General features: G+C 39.9%; 1 protein-coding gene across 1 annotated transcript in view; it reads right to left on the minus strand.

The window, feature by feature from the left end:
• LOC117397927 (netrin receptor UNC5D-like) overlaps positions 1 to 24,115 on the minus strand; it is a 311,830-nt gene that overhangs the window by 41,940 nt on the left and 245,775 nt on the right. The window contains exons 10-11 of the mRNA XM_059013539.1: positions 12,807 to 13,184; positions 5,275 to 5,359 (exon numbers count right to left, since the gene is read on the minus strand). Coding sequence (XP_058869522.1) covers positions 5,275 to 5,359; positions 12,807 to 13,184 — 463 coding nt within the window. The remainder of the gene's footprint in view (positions 1 to 5,274; positions 5,360 to 12,806; positions 13,185 to 24,115) is intronic.

Here is a 24,115-nt window from a genome sequence, read left to right on the forward strand (position 1 = left end):
CCGCTGTCTGCTCTTCCCCATTTTCCAAAAAAAAAAAAAAACTCCCAAAATTCAAGAAAAAAAAAATACTGCTCTGAGCCTCCAGGTGGCGCTATCCCGCTTCTGACACCAACTGTGACAGGATTGACCGAGGTTTGAGACTCAGAGACAGTTTTAAGTTCAAAAATAAAGTTTTAATAAACAAAAATACAAAATAAACCAGCACGAGGGCCAAACAAAAAGGTTTCAAACACAAAATACAAACACAAAACAAAAACTTACAAAATAAAGTTTCCAGGCTGGGCGTTGCCTTCACTGGAACAGAAAAACACAGCACAAACAAAACACTCCTTCTCCTTCCAGAACTCTCTCTACAACTCTCTCCTAGCCAGGGCCTCTCCCCTGGCTTTTATCCCCTGTGGCTGGAGCCCAATTATTCAATAATTGCTAATTAGTCAATCAGCCACATTCTCACATGTTTTTCTGGCAGGGAGGAATTTTAACCCCCTCCCTGCCAGTCCCAACCATGATCATAAAGACGGGGCAGTCCCCCGTCACATTTATGTATTCAGATATATTTATGGGCCGATGTAAGGAAACGTGCAAAGGGATTTGCGGCTGCAAAACAGCCATGTTGCTGCCAAAAATACGTGTTTAGTTGGCGTAAAGTGGGACTTTAGTGATCACGAAAAATGCGGCGTATGTAACAACGGTTTTCACCTGGCGTTCTGCCCCTATTATCAAATTAGCAGTTTGCCATCATTAATCAATTTAAATGATATTGAAATGTATTCAAATGAAGCAAATAATTAAGAGCTGTATAAAAGCACACACCTTCAGAGACTTGTCATTGGCCTCAGGATGGCTGCTTTGGTACACTTCCTGATGCGGCGATGCTTGGCTCTTGTGTGGTGTCAGCTGTGATGTGGATGGCTGCCCTCCTCCTGCTACATGCCTGTGCAGCATTGCGAGTTTCGCTTTTGTTCGCTGCTGGAGGTCCTGCCACCTTTTCATCACCTGGTTGACTGTCCTCCTGGTAACACTGACAGCATTGACTTTCTCCACTATAGAGGACCATATGGTCTCTTTGATAGCATAATTGATGTTGGCTGAGGCTTTTCCAAATAACTCCATTTCATAGTGACCTCAGCCGTAAGGACTCTCAGCTCCTCCTCAGAAAACTTTTCTTTTTTTTCTGTGCGCCAAGAGGACTTTGCTGCCCTTCCTCTGACATATTTTTTTGTTTGGCTTGATTTTCGTACTCCACAAATCTCATACAGCACCTACTGCTCTCTGTACTCCTAACTCACCTCACCTCTGGGCTATAAGTGAGGCCGCTAAACAGCCCGATGTACAGGCGGCACTCAATGCGACCCTCATCATGATTGCAGATCATTATTTGTGCGTGTTGAGTAATTTGCATTACTGTTAAGCTTACATAGGCCACAGTGCAAAATAATTGCCTGGTCTCAATTGTTTGTACTGCGCCTATCCTTACATCAGTCCCTTAGAATATATTTTGCCCTCTGTGATGGAACCAGCTACCGGAGAAGTTCAAGACTGCTCTGTCTTTTACCACCTTCCAGTGCCTCCTCAGGACCCATCTGCTTAGACTGTACTTGTAGATCCCTTGCTCTGCCCCTCCTGCTCTGCACTGGACTTGCCTGACCTCAGCACCACGTTACTGGATCCTCATCTAATGCACTTCCCTTGCACTATTGCACTACTATGTCATTGTAGATATAACTTGTTGTAATCCTAACTTGTTGCATATTGTATTTTAGTAGTATTATTTGCATTTACAGTAAACTACACTGTATTTAAATATTAAGCTTGCATTGTAACCCTTTACTGCCCTGTAACACCTGGATAAAGCGGGTGCCTGGTCAGTAGGGTCCGCTGTAGCACAGTGAGGATAAAAGCGTCTGCAAAATGACTAAATAATAATAATAATAATAATAATAATAATAATAATATTCACTAAAATAAAACCTATGAAATTTCATGAGGACTTGTTAGATGCTGATATCCTGAAATTAATTTTTATTGACATCTTTCAATTCTACAGCAATACAGGCTGCTGTTTCTGCAGAGACCGGAGGACTGCATCCTTATCTGAACAAAACAGCTGCACAGAAAATGCCATTCCATATAGCAGGGACACAGAATCTGTGTGTTTTAAAGGTACAGTTTCGTAAGCTGCTCGGCACAATAATGGATTTCAGGTGACATACTCTATTACTACATGCTTTGGAGATCAGTAGAATGCAGTTAATGTACCGGAAGATTAGATTGCGTGGCTACACCCTGCCCTGAAAAAGACAGAAATGTTATACCATTATCCTGAAGGTCTACTATGTTTCTTATTGTTTCCTGTTGTTTTTCCAAAACTTAACACTCAGTCATAAGAAATACAGTGGTACTGAAACGTTTCTTTTTAGTACACTACTTTAGAAAACAGGAATCAGTGGATGAAATCAATATCGATAACCAGACTTTCTTCATCAACAACTTGATTAATCATTTACGTATTTTTGCATTGTTTTTCTGTATAAATGTTACTGGTTAAATATGTTCTATATTGCCATTTCATTCCCTTACAAGCATGCATGAAAACTATATTGTAAGGTGAACTCTGTTTATATCAGACCTTTGTTGAGCAAGAAATGACAGATTCATGGATAATTAAGATCATCGGCACAACACTACAGTGCTTTAAATTGTATACACTGACTTGAAAATCAATTAGAAAATGGCTTTGATTTGGGCTATGTGGCTGAAGGCATGTTTTGATTAGAAACAGGTGGTTCTTGTCCTGTGTTGAAGGTGTCTATGATTTGGGCAACTGTGCATTTTAACCAATGAAATGTGGAACTGGCACTGTGGTACCATTCAACCAATGTCCCATACCACTGTTGCTACCATTTATTTTTCCCATTGTTTTATCTCTGTTTTTTGTGCAGTTTAGAATGCCCAATTATGTTCCCTCACTATAGCAATTCCTCACTCAGGAGAACCGAAAGTCAGCGGGCATCCTCCGATTCCATGACCAAACCAATTGCCTCTTTACACCCAGGACCTCAAGAGCGGATGCAGGCCCCTGAAGCACAAAGGGCAGCTCCTCTTGTTCAGTAGGGTCCACTATAGCACGGTGAGGAGAAACAGTCCTTTTAGTAGAGAATCATTGAATTACCTTTAAGATTAGTTGGTAAGAGAAGCTACTTTTTAAATCTTTTAAGTCAGTGCCAGGTTCACAGTGTCATGAGCAGCACTGTACACCTTACTGCACAATTCAAAATCCCCCTGCAGCACACTAACAATCTGTAATTAGATACATAAAGATAATGACTTCTAATAAATGCCTCCTGAAACTTTATATTTGTGGAGCAGAATGATGTTGCATGCTAGGGGCAACCATGCAGGAAAAAAAATGACTTAATTATATGCCACGTGCTTTGTAATATGCAATTAAATTCCTTAACCACAAGCCTCACAGTCATTATATTCACAAATCCTCATCAGTTATCGTACATTTCTCCAACAGCTTTGATTGGCTCCTACCTCTATAGTGTAATTACAATCATTTCCAATTACAGCTTGTTTGAGTAACGGAATAGAACATTTGCAAGATCGCCTGACTATATAACACGTGTTCTTGTTTAATGCAGCAGGTTTTCTTTCCTAGGTTAAACAAGCTAAGATGCAATTTTTTGTTTCACAGTATGCCTAATGCCTCCATCAACGGTGTTGTAGTTCTATTCTTATACTTGTTATGATATTTACAAACATATAAGTGTGACAGATAGCTATACAGATACTATTATTTGTTTATTTAGCAGATGCCTTTATCCAAGGCGACTTACAAAGACTAGGGTGTGTGAACTATGCATCAGCTGCAGAGTCACTCACCCAAAAGATGGAGCACAAGGAGGTTAAGTGACTTGCTCAGGGTCACACAATGAGTCAGTGGCTGAGGTGAGCTTTGAACCGGGGACCTCCTGATTACAAGCCCTTTTCTTTAACCACTGGACCACACAGCCTCCCATATATCCCCAGAATGTGATGTTCTCAATAACTTATGCAAAATAATACTTATATCCAGCTTCATGACAGATGCATAAGCATTTCTTCAGATATATGCAAAAATATGTGTGACATACACATGGCCGGATGTGCGGACAGACAGACACCTCCATACATCCCCAGAAGATGATTTTCTCAGCAATGTATGCAAAATAATATGAATACCAAATGTCATGACAATCTGGGGACCGCTTCTCCTGATTTATGCAAAAGAGTGACAAAGTAAGACTCCACTATATCCACTTCGCAGGGCTCTAACCTTGATCTGACATACCTCCAGAACAATTTACAGCCGTGGGAGAAATTAGTAGTTGTAATTGAATGCACTTTGTAAAATGACATTTCAAATCTTAACCTATGAGACTTAAGATGCTGTGATGTTAATTAAGTTTGTCTTCCCCCACAACATTCTAGATCTACTTCTAAAAGGACTGGATATTAGTAACAGAGGGTCGTAATATTTAAAATGGTTTTAGTTTAGATGACCTGCTGTGCTGCCCTGCCAGTCTGGTCTAAACAAACAATACTGATTATTATCTGTTAATTAAGAATGTTTTTTTTTTTTCAAAACAACAATATACAACATTTTCCTTATCTCAAATTTATTTACAGATATCTTTAAATTAATTTTAGAAACTGCAAAATTAAAGATATCTGGAATTCAATGTAAGATATCTGGAAATGTTTTACAGATATCTCTTTGAGATATCTCTAAATGATAATTTGGCTTGCCATACACAGTGGGGGGTGGCCTAGGATATTGAGGTATGAATGTTAAATATTATATCTTCATAAATATGCACTACACAGCAAGGAGGCTATGAAACTCACACCCTTCTGGCTATGTCATGGAGGCAGCTTGATATTCTAAACTACTACACAGGGATGCAGTTTCATAACCATCGCTGTAAGCCTACTTGAAGGAGAAAAGTAATAAAATCCTTTGGAAGCATTCCTTTAATTACAGGGCAGTGCCTGTCTTTTTGTGATACGAGTATAGGACGTTTTCAGTGTTGCCTAGCAAGTCTGGGCTGCTGCTCATGCAAGAGACACCAAGCACACATGGCTCGAGAGTGTGCTATCCGGGAAATAAACACAATGTTTGACACCTAATTTATTTTTGTGAATAGGACTGAATAGCGGCTGCCTGAGCAGAGGCTCTGGGTGAAGCCTCCCCTAACTGGAGGAGCTGATTTGGGTTGTGGAACTCACCTTGAGTGCTCTTGATTAACGATCATGTACATTTCCCAGGGAGTATCCTCCGAAATCGCCCCATGGGGTACCAGCAGACTCACTCCTGAAAGATAAAGAGAACATATGAGGGAGAAGCATACTGAGGCATTGTGACAGTGAGGGCTGCAGGGGTGATGTCAGACCAGCGAAATGAAACAATAACACAAATGGTACGGGGGGGGAAAACGGTGCGGCTGCACTCGTATTTTAATTAAATACAAAAATAAAGATTTAAACAAAACACACAAAAAGAAAAGGGCACATTGGCCAAAGTAAAATCACACACACACACACACACACACAAACAATTATTATCAAAAACAAGTACCTTTGTTCGCTGGCTGGTAGCATTCGCTCTCACTCTTATCTCCACTAAACTCTACTCCGCTCTGAGTCCGGAGTGGGTCTTTTATACTATGACTGGAGCCTTAATTACCTATTAAACAATGACCTTATTAAGGCTCCAGCCACATTTCCACAGGCTTTCCCCATCCATGCCAGCTACACTTTATGAGACCGGAAATAATGGTCGGAACGCTTTCGTCCGTCCGCACACAAACCTCGAAGATGAGGTGCTGTTTCATAATGTTTTAATCACCATGCTGAGATGAGGTGCTGTTTCATAATGTTTTAATCACCATGCTGGAAGATGAGGTGCTGTTTCGTAATGTTTTAATCACCATGCTGAGATGAGGTGCTGTTTCGTAATGTTTTAATCACCATGCTGGAAGATGAGGTGCTGTTTCATAATGTTTTAATCACCATGCTGAGATGAGGTGCTGTTTCATAATGTTTTAATCACCATGCTGAGATGAGGTGCTGTTTCATAATGTTTTAATCACCATGCTGGAAGATGAGGTGCTGTTTCATAATGTTTTAATCACCATGCTGAGATGAGGTGCTGTTTCATAATGTTTTAATCACCATGCTGAGATGAGGTGCTGTTTCATAATGTTTTAATCACCATGCTGGAAGATGAGGTGCTGTTTCATAATGTTTTAATCACCATGATGGAAGATGAGGTGCTGTTTCATAATGTTTTAATCACCATGCTGAGATGAGGTGCTGTTTCATAATGTTTTAATCACCATGCTGGAAGATGAGGTGCTGTTTCATAATGTTTTAATCACCATGCTGAGATGAGGTGCTGTTTCATAATGTTTTAATCACCATGCTGGAAGATGAGGTGCTGTTTCGTAATGTTTTAATCACCATGCTGGAAGATGAGGTGCTGTTTCATAATGTTTTAATCACCATGCTGAGATGAGGTGCTGTTTCTTAATGTTTTAATCACCATGCTGAGATGAGGTGCTGTTTCATAATGTTTTAATCACCATGCTGAGATGAGGTGCTGTTTCATAATGTTTTAATCACCATGCTGGAAGATGAGGTGCTGTTTCATAATGTTTTAATCACCATGCTGGAAGATGAGGTGCTGTTTCGTAATGTTTTAATCACCATGCTGAGATGAGGTGCTGTTTCATAATGTTTTAATCACCATGCTGGAAGATGAGGTGCTGTTTCATAATGTTTTAATCACCATGCTGGAAGATGAGGTGCTGTTTCATAATGTTTTAATCACCATGCTGAGATGAGGTGCTGTTTCATAATGTTTTAATCACCATGCTGGAAGATGAGGTGCTGTTTCATAATGTTTTAATCACCATGCTGGAAGATGAGGTGCTGTTTCATAATGTTTTAATCACCATGCTGAGATGAGGTGCTGTTTCATAATGTTTTAATCACCATGCTGAGATGAGGTGCTGTTTCATAATGTTTTAATCACCATGCTGGAAGATGAGGTGCTGTTTCATAATGTTTTAATCACCATGCTGGAAGATGAGGTGCTGTTTCATAATGTTTTAATCACCATGCTGGAAGATGAGGTGCTGTTTCATAATGTTTTAATCACCATGCTGGAAGATGAGGTGCTGTTTCATAATGTTTTAATCACCATGCTGAGATGAGGTGCTGTTTCATAATGTTTTAATCACCATGCTGGAAGATGAGGTGCTGTTTCATAATGTTTTAATCACCATGCTGGAAGATGAGGTGCTGTTTCATAATGTTTTAATCACCATGCTGGAAGATGAGGTGCTGTTTCATAATGTTTTAATCACCATGCTGAGATGAGGTGCTGTTTCGTAATGTTTTAATCACCATGCTGAGATGAGGTGCTGTTTCATAATGTTTTAATCACCATGCTGAGATGAGGTGCTGTTTCATAATGTTTTAATCACCATGCTGGAAGATGAGGTGCTGTTTCATAATGTTTTAATCACCATGCTGAGATGAGGTGCTGTTTCATAATGTTTTAATCACCATGCTGGAAGATGAGGTGCTGTTTCGTAATGTTTTAATCACCATGCTGGAAGATGAGGTGCTGTTTCATAATGTTTTAATCACCATGCTGAGATGAGGTGCTGTTTCTTAATGTTTTAATCACCATGCTGAGATGAGGTGCTGTTTCATAATGTTTTAATCACCATGCTGAGATGAGGTGCTGTTTCATAATGTTTTAATCACCATGCTGGAAGATGAGGTGCTGTTTCATAATGTTTTAATCACCATGCTGGAAGATGAGGTGCTGTTTCATAATGTTTTAATCACCATGCTGAGATGAGGTGCTGTTTCATAATGTTTTAATCACCATGCTGAGATGAGGTGCTGTTTCGTAATGTTTTAATCACCATGCTGGAAGATGAGGTGCTGTTTCATAATGTTTTAATCACCATGCTGAGATGAGGTGCTGTTTCATAATGTTTTAATCACCATGCTGGAAGATGAGGTGCTGTTTCATAATGTTTTAATCACCATGCTGGAAGATGAGGTGCTGTTTCATAATGTTTTAATCACCATGCTGAGATGAGGTGCTGTTTCATAATGTTTTAATCACCATGCTGAGATGAGGTGCTGTTTCGTAATGTTTTAATCACCATGCTGGAAGATGAGGTGCTGTTTCATAATGTTTTAATCACCATGCTGAGATGAGGTGCTGTTTCATAATGTTTTAATCACCATGCTGGAAGATGAGGTGCTGTTTCATAATGTTTTAATCACCATGCTGGAAGATGAGGTGCTGTTTCATAATGTTTTAATCACCATGCTGAGATGAGGTGCTGTTTCGTAATGTTTTAATCACCATGCTGGAAGATGAGGTGCTGTTTCATAATGTTTTAATCACCATGCTGGAAGATGATGTGCTGTTTCATAATGTTTTAATCACCATGCTGAGATGAGGTGCTGTTTCATAATGTTTTAATCACCATGCTGGAAGATGAGGTGCTGTTTCATAATGTTTTAATCACCATGCTGAGATGAGGTGCTGTTTCATAATGTTTTAATCACCATGCTGGAAGATGAGGTGCTGTTTCATAATGTTTTAATCACCATACTGGAAGATGAGGTGCTGTTTCATAATGTTTTAATCACCATGCTGAGATGAGGTGCTGTTTCATAATGTTTTAAATCACCATGCTGAGATGAGGTGCTGTTTCGTAATGTTTTAATCACCATGCTGGAAGATGAGGTGCTGTTTCATAATGTTTTAATCACCATGCTGGAAGATGAGGTGCTGTTTCATAATGTTTTAATCACCATGCTGAGATGAGGTGCTGTTTCGTAATGTTTTAATCACCATGCTGGAAGATGAGGTGCTGTTTCATAATGTTTTAATCACCATGCTGGAAGATGATGTGCTGTTTCATAATGTTTTAATCACCATGCTGGAAGATGAGGTGCTGTTTCATAATGTTTTAATCACCATGCTGGAAGATGAGGTGCTGTTTCATAATGTTTTAATCACCATGCTGGAAGATGAGGTGCTGTTTCATAATGTTTTAATCACCATGCTGGAAGATGAGGTGCTGTTTCATAATGTTTTAATCACCATGCTGGAAGATGAGGTGCTGTTTCATAATGTTTTAATCACCATGCTGGAAGATGAGGTGCTGTTTCATAATGTTTTAATCACCATGCTGGAAGATGAGGTGCTGTTTCATAATGTTTTAATCACCATGCTGGAAGATGAGGTGCTGTTTCATAATGTTTTAATCACCATGCTGGAAGATGAGGTGCTGTTTCATAATGTTTTAATCACCATGCTGAGATGAGGTGCTGTTTCATAATGTTTTAATCACCATGCTGAGATGAGGTGCTGTTTCATAATGTTTTAATCACCATGCTGAGATGAGGTGCTGTTTCATAATGTTTTAATCACCATGCTGGAAGATGAGGTGCTGTTTCGTAATGTTTTAATCACCATGCTGAGATGAGGTGCTGTTTCATAATGTTTTTCTGTTTGATATGTTTCTATACTCTGTGTATTCTTTTTTTTCGATTCACATTTTGTAAGTTCTAAACATAAAGGCAAGCTTGTGGAAAGTTACTGCCTATTTGGATGTGCTACATGGAGGTTGTTGGTGTCTTGTACTCTTCTACTGTACTCTCTTCTAGTAATATATCTTATTAACAGGGTGTGTGTGTCAATTGCATTAATCGTGAGTATGTTTATTACCAAGAATTGGTTTGAGTGGATACCAAACTATATTGGGAAACAGAAAAAAAAAAAAAAAATTGAAAACTGATGTAACCAGTTAGGTATAAAAAGGCTTATGCAGAGTTCTTTTGTCTCTGAAATTGGTAATTATGTGCATTGATACCTTGTTCTTATTGCTTGACTCATTGTTGTATTGACCAAATCATTCTGTATTAATCCACACAATAAGACTCACACCAGTGAGCCACTTAACAGCAATCTGATACAATGCTATGCACAAATGTGTGAAACACAGATGGATAAATGTATGGACAGACACCAGTAATATCATACTTTCAATAACTTATATTAAATAATGTTAATACCAATTTTCATCCCCAATTGTAACAGCGGTTTTCCAGCTATATGTATAAATGTGCAACATGTACGTATGAACACCTCCACTACATCCCTGTCACTGGGGATTTCAGCCCCCTTGGGGGATAATCAACCAGTTTATTGAGGTGCTGAGTTTGAAATGGGGTTGAAAAGCCTGGTGAGATATGGTATGAATGTGGGAGAATGCAGACACTGCCGGGGCCATGGTGTGAGTTTGGGAGAATGCAGGCACTGCCATGTGCATTTTCAACTTGACAACACCAGTTAGCTTTCATTAAAAAAAACACCTGCTACCCTGACATGCTTTTATCTGATCTGACAGCAGAGCCGCCTGTAGGAGCTCCTAAATCATTGCACAGCAAATGCCGCTCTGACCAATTATCCTTTGGGGAGCCCAATCCTTGCACCGGCTGATACAGATGCAAAGTGTGATAGAAGAGGGACAGCCTTGAGACGCACTCCTGTTTAGAGCCTTACTTCTCCACCCGAGCCCGACAGGACTTGACACCCGCTAAGTGTCGGGTCAGATGTAGTTTGTATATTATGGTTCAAGCTCAGCTCAGGTCGTGTTAGTGTTATCAGTGAGTGGATTATGGCGTTTTTAATTTTAAGTGAGTATTTTTTTGCTTCCTCTGTGTGCAAGTGCTTCCTAAAACTCACTTCCTGCTTCACGATTTTTGAAAAACCACTCACCATGCACCATAGGTTATTTGAGAAATTACCTCTGTAATATCGTTTCACAAACCTGCTTGTTCGTTTTGTGCAGCCTGGGCTGTCGCCGGACTTTACTAAGTTACCACACGATATAATTAATTTCTAACGCAACTAAAAACCAATGATAATCTCAGCTGATAAACTGACATTTTGTGCAGCCTGACAACAAATGCTGCGTGGCGGTGTTAACCGGATACAGTTCAGTTGCAAAACACCAACGTCACCAAGAAGTATGCTCGCATGGCAATCATGATAGAAAGCGGGTTCATCTGTATATAGGCTGATGGAGGAAAATAAAACCTATCAACAGGAGAATGTGTAGCAGTGGAGAGTTCCGTTGCTGGAAAGGTGCATCTAAATCTACGACATTGTTGTATTCAGCGATAATAAAAGTCCATGTGGAAATTCATCTCTGCAGCTGTTTTAAAAGCCATAGTTGTGGTGTAGTATTTGTTGTTGAACGTTAATTTAGTGGTTTTATAAGAAATCGGCTTGACCAAAATGAGTATGCGAATTTGCAAGAGAATTTTCTGTGTGACTATTTATGGTAACAGCGTTTTGAAGAAGCCTGTTGTTGTCTTTTTTTAAATCATGCAGTGTTGGATTACTAGGAAAGGAAGTTAATGAGATATGATTAATTATTTATGTTTTAACTGGAAAGCGGGAATACTCTACACTGATGTACTTAGTTGCAATAGTGTGTTAGGAAGATATTTGTGGAGATGGTCGGGTCGGGTCAGGTCTGCAAATATTTCAAAGGTCTCGAGCTCAGGTGGGGTTTGGATTTTGTTTGGTCAGGTCGGGTTTGGATCGGATTTTAAATTTAGCCCAAGCAGACCTCTACTCCTGTTACACTCACCAGGGCGCATTGTTAACAGTAAAGAGATAACTTCAAACAGCCACCGTGATAAAACTATGATAAAATAACAACAAAAAAAGGATGGAAATGATGAAACGTAAATGCACCCTAACAAAGCTCAGCAAAACATAGCAGCTTTTGTTATATATTAGAACATATATACAGTAAATATTAGAGTTAGGCTGTAGCACATGTCCAAACTGCTATCGTAAGAATGCAGTTTTCTGTTACGATTAATTAGTCTCCAAAATAAGCTGGCCCAATGGTGTGAGTCCTCAGGACATCCAGATCGAGTCAAAATAAGACAACCCCCAAGATACAAGGGGCGTGGTAAGAAATGAGAAGAAAAAAGGGTGTCAGTTAAGAATAAATATCAGGTGTTTTCCTCTAACTGGCTACACAGTAATATGATTTTCTATCCAGAAATAACATTATTATTGACCTCTGTAAGTGGTTTGTTCCAGAAAAATGATATATCTGAAAGAATATAAATCAAGCTTAGAATAAAGAATTATCTTTACTGCTGTGGTGATGCTGGTGAGTAAAAGTGTGTGCTGTATTCCAGTCACATACTGTAGGGCTTCTTCCTTTATGATTTCTGTGACCTGCTCAATCTGCTTCACGGAACAGTACACCTTGCATCCGTCTGGACCTCAGAGAGCACAGTTACTTAGCACAAGGTTTTTGTCAGCACAGAGGTTCAACAGATTCTTTGCTGCTTCAAACAAAAAATTACATTACAGAAGACCTTGTCTGGATCCAGAAAACCTTATCAAACAGACGTCCGATAAATAACCTTTAATCAACTACTGACACGGGCTGGATTCGAACTGCCGACCCCAAGGTGAATAGGCTTTGTATTAAATTGCTTTTTCTTTGATGGCTTGGTTTGGTAGAAGTGTACCGGTATGTGTTTGACGTGACTGCTATAAAACATGTATTTGGAAGTACTATTAGTAGTGCGCTGCAGATATATAATAAAGGCTCACGCATAAAAATCATCAAAATCCTACTATGGTCTGAAAAAGCTACAAAAGTTAATCTCAGATTTCTGAAGCTCACCTGTATTGGGGACCACCAGCCGTCCACCCAGATGCCCGAATATGCCAACTGTTCTGAGCTCGGGTTTCGAGGGCACAGTGGACAGGCTCGGGTGCAGCGGTGTTTCATTCATGCCATTGAGGGTGTTGCAGTCTCTGTTGACCACCCTGGGGAAGGTTTCGGGGTGAGCCTTGACGTGATACTCGGCTCGGTCCGCAACTCCCAGAGACACCATGAACGAACTTTGAACTTTGACCTTGATGTCTGGCAAGGGGTCGAACAAGGAGGACTCGGTCATCAGCTCCTTGTCCATGGGGTCCTGAAAGCAGATCGCTCCACTGTAGGTACGGCTCACTGCCAGGTCAGGCTGCATGGATGAGTTCAGCAGCAGAGAATTACCTAGGAGGGACAATGAGAAAAACAATGCAATCTTGCTGCAACCTTATACTGTGTTACCATTGGATACCAGGGATATGTTATCAAGCAAAAGTAAGGTATTGGTACCTATAGAATTGGCAACAGAAACTGTTTATTTTCTATTCATAATTCTCCACCTTATTCTAATATGAATAGCTCCCATTTTTTTTCAAAGAGCATCCAGTTTTATAATTTTGGTTTCAGCTTTTAAAATTAAATATCAACATTGGGTTGCCTTTCTAACAGCATACTAATTTTTATTTTATTTATTTCCTAGCAGATGCCCTTATCTAGGGCGACTTACAATTGTTACAAGATATCACATTATACATTATTTCACATATCACATTATTTTTACATACAATTACCCATTTATACAGCTGGGTTTTTACTGGAGCAATCTAGGTAAAGTACCTTGCTCAAGGGTACAGCAGCAGTGTCTCCCACTGGGGTTGAACCCACAACCCTCCGGTCAAGAGTCCAGAGCCCTAACCACTACTCCACACTGCTGTCCTCATAACATAACATACTAATAACATTTAGTCTCCAAAATGGTTAGCGTTGCCTGTGTCTCTTCACCATCCAACACAGCAACTTAGTACACAATGTATTTGTAATTGTAACATATATTTACTTTGACTTTTTAAGCTATAAACACAATGTTAGATGAGTTCAGCCTATTCAGTGCCTATGCCTATTAACTTAACTTCTTAACAGAAGTTAAGTTAATGACAGGCCAACAAGATCCTAGGAAATTCACCTTTACATTTTTTATAACAGTTTAATAACAGCCTAGACCAGTTTAGTAACAGCCTAGACCACTTTAATAACAGCCTAGACCAGTTTAAAACAGCCTAGACCAGTTTAACAGTCTAAAACAGTTTCACAAATATAATTTTATCCATAATAATAGAAAAAAACTCAACTCAAGAGCTTTGTGAATAAGGCTAATACACTTGGTTCCCATCCCTTTTGTACAACTGGTTAAAAAGAATGGTGAGCACTACAAATTACAAAAAAAAAAAAGTTTTGGATCAGTTCAGACTGAAGTTCTGATCACCACAATCTTGAATCTGTTCCCAAAAGCTGTAAATGTACGACTTTATACTCCATTAGCTTCCTGACTCCTAGAGATCCTTTTCTAATAGCCAGACAGCATGTCTATTGACACAGCTGCTGTGTCACTGTTTGCATGACTTGGCTCGGGAAGGAAGTCCCTGTTGTTGTCCAGTGACACAGCGTGTGCTTCTCTGTGAAGTGCAGTGATAGCTGGTGGTTCGGCCACCTGTTCTGCCTGGCGTTAGACCTTCAATCACTGAAAGGTCGTTGGATCTCCACTGACGAGGCCAACTGGGCAGGGCTGCAACATGAAGACTCTTGGCTTTTTGAGCCAGAAGATGAATATTGGAAATTGCTCAATCAGACTATTTTGAGTATTTAAAGCTAGTCTCACTGGCACTGTTAATAAACTTACTTAATGCTTTTAGAATACTTGCACAAGTCCCAATGCATACCCTTTTTTCTTTTTTCTTAAGGGTAAACACGAAGGCTATAAACATGAAGGCAGCAAATGCCGTTTGTACAGACGTGCTCAAATTTGTTGGTACCCTTACAGCTCATTGAAATAATGCTTCATTCCTCCTGAAAAGTGATGAAATTAAAAGCTATTTTATCATCTATACTTGCATGCCTTTGGTATGTCATAGAATAAAGCAAAGAAGCTGTGAAAAGAGATGAATTATTGCTTATTCTACAAAGATATTCTAAAATGGCCTGGACACATTTGTTGGTACCCCTTAGAAAAGATAATAAATAATTGGATTATAGAGATATTTCAAACTAATTAGTTTCCTTAATTAGTATCACACATGTCTCCAATCTTGTAATCAGTCATTCAGCCTATTTAAATGGAGAAAAGTAGTCACTGTGCTGTTTGGTATCATTGTGTGCACCACACTGAACATGGACCAGAGAAAGCAAAGGAGAGAGTTGTCTGAGGAGATCAGAAAGAAAATAATAGACAAGCATGGTAAAGGTAAAGGCTACAAGACCATCTCCAAGCAGCTTGATGTTCCTGTGACAACAGTTGCAAATATTATTAAGAAGTTTAAGGTCCATGGAACTGTAGCCAACCTCCCTGGGCGCGGCCGCAAGAGGAAAATCGACCCCAGATTGAACAGAAGGATAGTGCGAATGGTAGAAAAAGAACCAAGGATAACTGCCAAAGAGATACAAGCTGAACTCCAAGGTGAAGGTACGTCAGTTTCTGATCGCACCATCCGTCGCTTTTTGAGCGAAAGTGGGCTCCATGGAAGAAGACCCAGGAGGACTCCACTTTTGAAAGAAAAACATAAAAAAGCCAGACTGGAATTTGCTAAAATGCATATTGACAAGCCACAATCCTTCTGGGAGAATGTCCTTTGGACAGATGAGTAAAAACTGGAGCTTTTTGGCAAGTCACATCAGCTCTATGTTCACAGACGAAAAAATGAAGCTTTCAAAGAAAAGAACACCATACCTACAGTGAAACATGGAGGAGGCTCGGTTATGTTTTGGGGCTGCTTTGCTGCGCCTGGCACAGGGTGCCTTGAATCTGTGCAGGGCACAATGAAATCTCAAGACTATCAAGGAATTCTGGAGCGAAACGTACTGCCCAGTGTCAGAAAGCTCTGTCTCAGTCGCAGGTCATGGGTCCTCCAACAGGATAATGACCCAAAACACACAGCTAAAAGCACCCAAGAATGGATAAGAACAAAACATTGGACTATTCTGAAGTGGCCTTCTATGAGTCCTGATCTGAATCCTATTGAACATCTATGGAAAGCGCTGAAACTTGCAGTCTGGAGAAGGCACCCATCAAACCTGAGACAGCTGGAGCAGTTTGCTCAGGAAGAGTGGGCCAAACTACCTGTTAACAGGTGCAGAAGTCTCATTGAGAGCTACAGAAAATGTTTGATTGCAGTGATTGCCTCTAAAGGTTGTGCAACAAAATATTAGGTTAGCGGTCCCATCATTTTTGTCCATGCCATTTTCATTTGTTTTCTTATTTACAATATTATGTTGAATAAAAAATCAAAAGCAAAGTCTGATTTCTATTAAATATGGAATAAACAATGGAGGATGCCAATTACTTTTGTCAGTTTCAAGTTATTTCAGAGAAAATTGTGCATTCTTCGTTTTTTGTGGAGGGGTACCAACAAATTTGAGCACGTCTGTATGTGCAGCAAATACAGAAACACGAAATACAGTACTTCACAAGTTTATCATTGTTATTAATATATTTCTCAGTTGTAATTGAGATACACGAACGGCTTATCATGGATCAATTGAATAACCCGACACGCCTGTCTGTTGATGGTGATGACGGGAGTCTGTAAACCTGAACTGTCTCAGCCTATCCCGCTATTATGCCAAATAGTGTCTTCAGAAGGAGTGTCTCACTGGTAACCAGACACTGGCTCAAAAATGATCTTTCTGATAGATTTCAGTTTGTCTCTATGGGGAGGCAAAATCTGAAAGGTCTGAAGTTGTCTGCGATGTTCCACAGGGCTCTGTTCTAGGTCCGTTGTTATTTTCATTGCATATGCTACCGTTAGGTGATATTATCCTCACACATGGAGTGAAATTCTATTGCTATGTGGGTGATACCCAGCTATAATTGTCCCTAAAGCCAGGAAATACTTCTGCCTGGGAGTTACTTGCTGCTTGTCTTGCAGACATCAAGTGTTGGATGTCAGCTTATATTAGCGAACTTACTAAAGTATCTTTTTACCATTTGAGAAATATAGCCAAACTTACACCAATTATTTCTGTATCTGATGCCGAGAGACTAATGCATGCCTTTGTTTCATCTAGAATTGATTACTGTAATACACTTCTCTCTGGTATCCCAAGGGTTATTCCTAGGGTCAACAAAATGAAAACGGGAGGAAGAGCTTTTTAATGCAGAGCCCCTAAATTATGGAATGCCCTTCCTTCTTTCGTCTGGGAAGCTGGGACTGTTACAGTTTTTAAGTCAAGACTAAAAACATACTTTTATAAAACGGCTTTCTTATCTTAGTGGGTTTTAATGTAACTTTTAAATTTCTGCTATTTAACATTTTTTTTTATATACTGTTTTTTAAATATGCTATTTAATATGTAGCAGTTGTGTGTGTGTGACATGCCTGGGGTCCTTTATACAAAGGTATTGTGTTGTATAAATGTAAATGCTTTTTGTAATGTACTGTACAGTGCTTTGCGATATTTTTGTATTAAAAGCGCTATATAAATGCAATAAATAAATAAAATAAATGATAGGTAAAATACAGAATTGAACACATTTTATTATCATTGGTATTTATTGTCAAAATATTGTGAATTCCCATAAGTTTAAATTATGAACTTACTAAATTCTTGTACTGACAGCAAAAATCAATGCCTGCCTATTAGCTTACTTCTTGAAACTTAGGGTCTCTATAAAGCAGTTTTCTCTACAGAACAGCGTAATAGATTGAACAAAAGCAATTTACTATCGATCACTCCATACCATGCGAAAGAGCGTGTTTGGATAGGATCCTTCAGTGCAATACCAGTTACCGTGTTTTTTTTTTGCTGCCCCTCTAAATTTGCCGCACTAGGAGGCTGCCTAGTTTGCCTAGGCCTCATCCGGGCCTGCTCACACTGCACAAAAGAAGGGTGACTTCTGCTTTGCTTGACAAAACATGAAGAGGGGATGCTGACAGCCAATGATGTGAAGGGGAGGGGAGCTCAAGTCTCGGATGTACGCAGCTGGTGATATTTCCAATTTAAATGACCTTCCAATGTCATTTTAATTCCTTTTTTTCACATGTCATTACTGGGGTTCTGTTCCTCCAGCACTGAATTATTATAATTTGTCTCTAAATCACCTGGCTTTGAGCTTGCTTGGGGAATCCTAAGTGCCAGCACTGAATAGCCATCCTTTCAAGTCATGAGACAATGTGACCCTTGAACTCTCAGCCTCATCTACTCTTCGTCTGTATAAATGTAGAGTACGTGGGGACTGAAAAGTTCACACTGTCACGTGATTTGAATGGAATAAGGAAGGCTTCAGTGCCTTCACTTAGGATTCTCCAGCCAAGCTCGAATGAAGCTCAATGCCAGTTAAAAGCAGATTCAGAGACTTTGAAGCTACTTGCTTTTTAACTGATATCAACTTTTCAGCAAAAAAAATTGAATCTATAGTGCATTTATATGGAAAATGTTCATGTAATCATGTGCATAACTTTTGTTTAACTTATTTACATAGTTTCGATTTAGAACCCACGACTGGAGTAAGTTTCCTTTTTTATTGGTTTTTCAATTTTTTATGAATGCTCTTCCATATAATTTTTATTTTTTTTAATGAAACATGGAAATAAAGAAATATTGAACTGGAAAAAATGTAAATTAAATGATTCCGATGTGCACAATGGGTAGAAGTTGAAATTAGAATTTTGATTAAAAATCACTCACACATACAAATGTAACAAGCAACGTTAATTCAGGTAGACAAGGGAAGGAAGACTTAAACTCTGTTTACAGTCCAGGTGCATTTCAGTTCCCAGACTTCCCGCCCCTTCAAAAAAACGCTATAAATTTTCACTGCTTTATGTTCTGTTTATTGTCAATTGATAGGTGCTTGTCTACAGCTCTTTCCTATCGTGTTGAACCTGTAACTTGGGTAGGCATCCTTACTTTAACATTGATTCTGTGGGGAAAAAAACAGCCTAAGTTTAACTACATTTCCATCAGCACCGTAAAACCAGTCTGTAAAACAATCTCATCTCGTTCTAATATCAAACTGGGGCTGAAGCCGGCTTTATCTGTAGTCTACAGTCGAATCTGAAAAAGTACCTTACTCAAAAGTCAAAGGTCACCTTTATGTAGCACATTTTTGTGTCATTGTAAAATAAATGCACCCATCTCAGATATTTCCCTGAATGTATAATATATCTGTTTAAAAACATTTCATATGTACAAAAAAGGCCAAGTTAGTGTAGTGATGGCTTTCTGCATGAGGTATTAATTATGTTATTAATTATTTTTTTTACTAATTATTAGTTTTACATTATGTTTATGTGTGTCTTTTATAGTTAAGCTGTTTTTAATCATTATGTTTAAATTGTGTGTGAATGTGTTTTTATAGTGGTTTTAATGTGCTTACTAATTCAGTTGCTTTAATATGCGTTTATATTAAGTTACTATACAGTATTGTGTAGGTTTCGAGTTCTTTCATTTCCCATCGGCAAAACCAGCTATGTTCAGTATTGCATAGCCTAACACGACTCAAAGTCACAGATAGGTGTCTGAGCTAAACGCCAAAAGGCAGATTAGCAGAGATAGTGTGAGATGGGGGAGGGGAACTGAAAGACAAGATGGATGCGCCCTGCTAGGTACAATGTGGTATGCAACCCCCCCTCCCTCCCCTTTTCCCCCGCAGAGGGAGTGTGCAATGATAGATAGAGTGGAAACCCCTATCATTGGACAGAAGTAAGACAAATGGGAGTGGAGTCAACAATTGTTTACAAAGGGCAGCAGTGTGGAGTAGTGGTTAGGGCTCTGGACTCTTGACCGGAGGGTTGTGGGTTCAATCCCCAGTGGGGGACACTGCTGTTGTACCCTTGAGCAAGGTACTTTACCTAGATTGCTCCAGTAAATGGGTAATTGTATGTAAAAATAATGTGATATCTGTATAATGTGCAATAATGTATAATGTGATATCTTGTAACAATTGTAAGTCGCCCTGGATAAGGGCGTCTGCTAAGAAATAAATAATAATAATAACAAAGGTATAAATATCAAACATTGTAAAGATTTGTCAGTCTTTTCATCTCTTTTGAACTGACTCCATGGATATCCGTGCTTTCTAATACAAACATATGCACTGAGCTGTACTGAGGCCTTGTCCAAAGTCAGTTTAAATCTTGTGCTTATATGATTGTATTGGAGGTATACCTTTCTTGTATATAAAGTGTTTTTGAATCAAAAATTATTTGTCAGCTTAATTTTTTTCACTACGTTAGCATAAACGTACTGTACTGTGATTCTTGAAATGTATTTGCTTACGACTGTAAGTCGCCCTGGATAAGGGCGTCTGCTAAGAAATAAATAATAATAATAATAATAATAATAAACTGGTCCAGCCATATAATTATTATTATTATTACTATTTATTTCTTAGCAGACGCCCTTATCCAGGGCGACTTACAATTGTTACAAGATATCACATTATTTCACATTATACACATATCACATTATTATTTGTACATACAATTACAGTTATACAGTTGGGTTTTTACTGGAGCAATCTAGGTAAAGTACCTTGCTCAAGGGTACAGCAGCAGTGTCCCCCCCACCTGGGATTGAACCCACGACCCTCCGGGCAAGAGTCCAGAGCCCTAACCACTACTCCACATTGCTGCCCATATAAAGATGTGATTTCTACAAAAAAGGGGAGGTTATAGGGTCAGCCCTGTAGAGATGTAAAGGTTATAGGGTCAGCCCTGTTGAGATGTAATGTAAAGGTTATAGGGTCAGCCCTGTAGAGATGTAATGTAAAGGTTATAGGGTCAGCCCTGTAGAGATGTAATGTTAAGGTTATAGGCTCAGCTCCGTAGAGATGTAATGTAAAGGTTATAGGCTCAGCCCTGTAGAGATGTAATGTAAAGGTTATAGGGTCAGCCCTGTAGAGATGTAATGTAAAGGTTATAGGGTCAGCCCTGTAGAGATGTAATGTAAAGGTTATAGGGTCAGCTCTGTAGAGATGTAAAGGTTATAGGGTCAGCTCTGTAGAGATGTAATGTAAAGGTTATAGGGTCAGCCCTGTAGAGATGTAATGTAAAGGTTATAGGCTCAGCTCTGTAGAGATGTAAAGGTTATAGGGTCAGCCCTGTAGAGATGTAATGTAAAGGTTATAGGGTCAGCCCTGTAGAGATGTAATGTAAAGGTTATAGGGTCAGCTCTGTAGAGATGTAAAGGTTATAGGGTCAGCTCTGTAGAGATGTAATGTAAAGGTTATATGGTCAGCCCTGTAGAGATGTAATGTAAAGGTTATAGGGTCAGCTCTGTAGAGATGTAATGTAAAGGTTATAGGGTCAGCCCTGTAGAGATGTAATGTAAAGGTTATAGGCTCAGCTCTGTAGAGATGTAAAGGTTATAGGGTAGGCTCTGTAGAGATGTAATGTAAAGGTTATAGGGTCAGCTCTGTAGAGATGTAAAGGTTATAGGGTAGGCTCTGTAGAGATGTAATGTAAAGGTTATAGGGTCAGCCCTGTAGAGATGTAAAGGTTATAGGGTCAGCTCTGAAGAGATGTAATGTAAAGGTTATAGGCTCAGCTCTGTAGAGATGTAATGTAAAGGTTATAGGGTCAGCTCTGTAGAGATGTAAAGGTTATAGGGTAGGCTCTGTAGAGATGTAATGTAAAGGTTATAGGGTCAGCCCTGTAGAGATGTAAAGGTTATAGGGTCAGCTCTGAAGAGATGTAATGTAAAGGTTATAGGCTCAGCTCTGTAGAGATGTAATGTAAAGGTTATAGGGTCAGCCCTGTAGAGATGTAATGTTAAGGTTATAGGCTCAGCTCTGTAGAGATGTAATGTAAAGGTTATATGGTCAGCCCTGTAGAGATGTAATGTAAAGGTTATAGGGTCAGCTCTGTAGAGATGTAATGTAAAGGTTATAGGGTCAGCCCTGTAGAGATGTAATGTTAAGGTTATAGGCTCAGCTCTGTAGAGATGTAATGTAAAGGTTATATGGTCAGCCCTGTAGAGATGTAATGTAAAGGTTATAGGGTCAGCTCTGTAGAGATGTAATGTAAAGGTTATAGGGTCAGCCCTGTAGAGATGTAATGTAAAAGTTAAACAACACCTGGGGCCCTCATTCTTATTAGTAGCAACATGAATAAAAAAGTGGGGGACTAGTCTGCCCCAATTAACTTCTGCATCTTGTTGAACTTTTAGACCTTTGCCTTTTCCCAGTTCCTGGTAGACGGTTTGCTCGCCTGGGTTTATAGTGCAGCAGGGATCACGTCATATCACATGATCAACCTAATTTGCGCCTCTAATTAAGAGCAATGCCGAATCCTAATAAGGGTGTGTGGCAATGTGCCCCGCCCCTGTGTGCATCTGTGTGTATTTTGCTTGTTATGTGTTGTATGGATGCGTGTGTATGTTAATGTTGGTGTATAGATTGGTACACGGGATATAAACGGGTCTGTGTTTCACGTGTGTTTAAAAAGTGTAGATTTGTATTTAGGCACGAGGAGAGCACACATCACTTCACGTGCTGGTTAAATGTAATATGTGAGCACGGGGTTGCACAGAATTAATTCACGTGCTGGGATTCAAGTGAATAATTAATTAGTAATTGAATCCCAGCACAATAGTATATATAGACGCACATTTCTTGCAGTCGGGGTTGGGTGTTCGGAAGAGGAGAACGGGTGAGAGAGAGAGAGAGAGAGAGAGAGGAGAAACTAGAAACTAGAAAGTAAAAACGTGGAAGATAAGTGTTTGTTCTCACCGTGTTTGTTTGTCTGTCCGTGCACCGTTTGTTTAGTGTTAGTCCGTTTTGTCTGTCTGTTTATTTTGGCGTCAAGTGCCGTGTCCCGTGTTTTTGTCTGTTAAACCCTTTTATTTTCTGTGCTGTTTTATTAAATGCTGAGCGAAACCATTCGCTCAGCTCCACCAAACTCCAAGTCTCTGTCGTTTGTGTTCCTGTTTCTGGTCTGACGCCACCCACTCCGGCCGTCTTTGTGACACGTGGTGTCCTGCGTGGGATCGACAGCGCCTCCAGGACTCAGGCCAGAGCAGGAACCGCAGTTTGGATTTAAAAAAGAAAAAAAAAAAAAAATGGCAGAAGACGCCATCAAAGTGCGGGACTGGATGCTGGAAAATGCTGGGCTGGAGGCCCAGTCTATACCAGTAGTCGTCCAGTTCCTGCAGTTTATGGATAGGGAACGATGGGAGGCTTATGCAAGGGAACAGACCGTAAGCACCTGGGAGGAAGGTGTGGGTTTGGTCCTCAGCTACCTGGAGGCAATTATAAGTGGAACAGCAGCCCAGGTAGCAGTCCCACCAGCAGAGGAAGAATGCCTGCTGTCCCCGTCTCCACCAGCAGAGGAAGAATGCCTGCTGGTTTTGCGTCCACAGCCCGAGCGGGAGGAGCCAAAGCGTCCACAGCCCGAGCGGGAGGAGCCTGAGTGTCCACAGCCCAAGCGGGAGGAGCCCGACCGAATGTGCCCCGCCCCTGTGTGCATCTGTGTGTATTTTGCTTGTTATGTGTTGTATGGATGCGTGTGTATGTTAATGTTGGTGTATAGATTGGTACACGGGATATAAACGGGTCTGTGTTTCACGTGTGTTTAAAAAGTGTAGATTTGTATTTAGGCACGAGGAGAGCACACATCACTTCACGTGCTGGTTAAATGTAATATGTGAGCACGGGGTTGCACAGAATTAATTCACGTGCTGGGATTCAAGTGAATAATTAATTAGTAATTGAATCCCAGCACAATAGTATATATAGACGCACATTTCTTGCAGTCGGGGTTGGGTGTTCGGAAGAGGAGAACGGGTGAGAGAGAGAGAGAGAGGAGAAACTAGAAAGTAAAAACGTGGAAGACAAGTGTTTGTTCTCACCGTGTTTGTTTGTCTGTCCGTGCACCGTTTGTTTAGTGTTAGTCCGTTTTGTCTGTCTGTTTATTTTGGCGTCAAGTTCCGTGTGCTGTTTTGTATTCCATTGTTCAAACCTTTTATTTGTTAATAAACGCTGAGTGCAGCCATTGCACTCAGCTCATCATCACCACCGTCTGTGTTTGAATTCCTTTCTGGTCTGACGCAACCCACTCTGGCCGTCTTTGTGACAGGGTGCCAGAGCATATTGCAAGTGGGCATTATTATTTAAGAAATAGAGG

The sequence above is a fragment of the Acipenser ruthenus genome, chromosome 46 (genome assembly GCF_902713425.1).
Source record: "Acipenser ruthenus chromosome 46, fAciRut3.2 maternal haplotype, whole genome shotgun sequence".
Classification (NCBI taxonomy): domain Eukaryota; kingdom Metazoa; phylum Chordata; class Actinopteri; order Acipenseriformes; family Acipenseridae; genus Acipenser; species Acipenser ruthenus.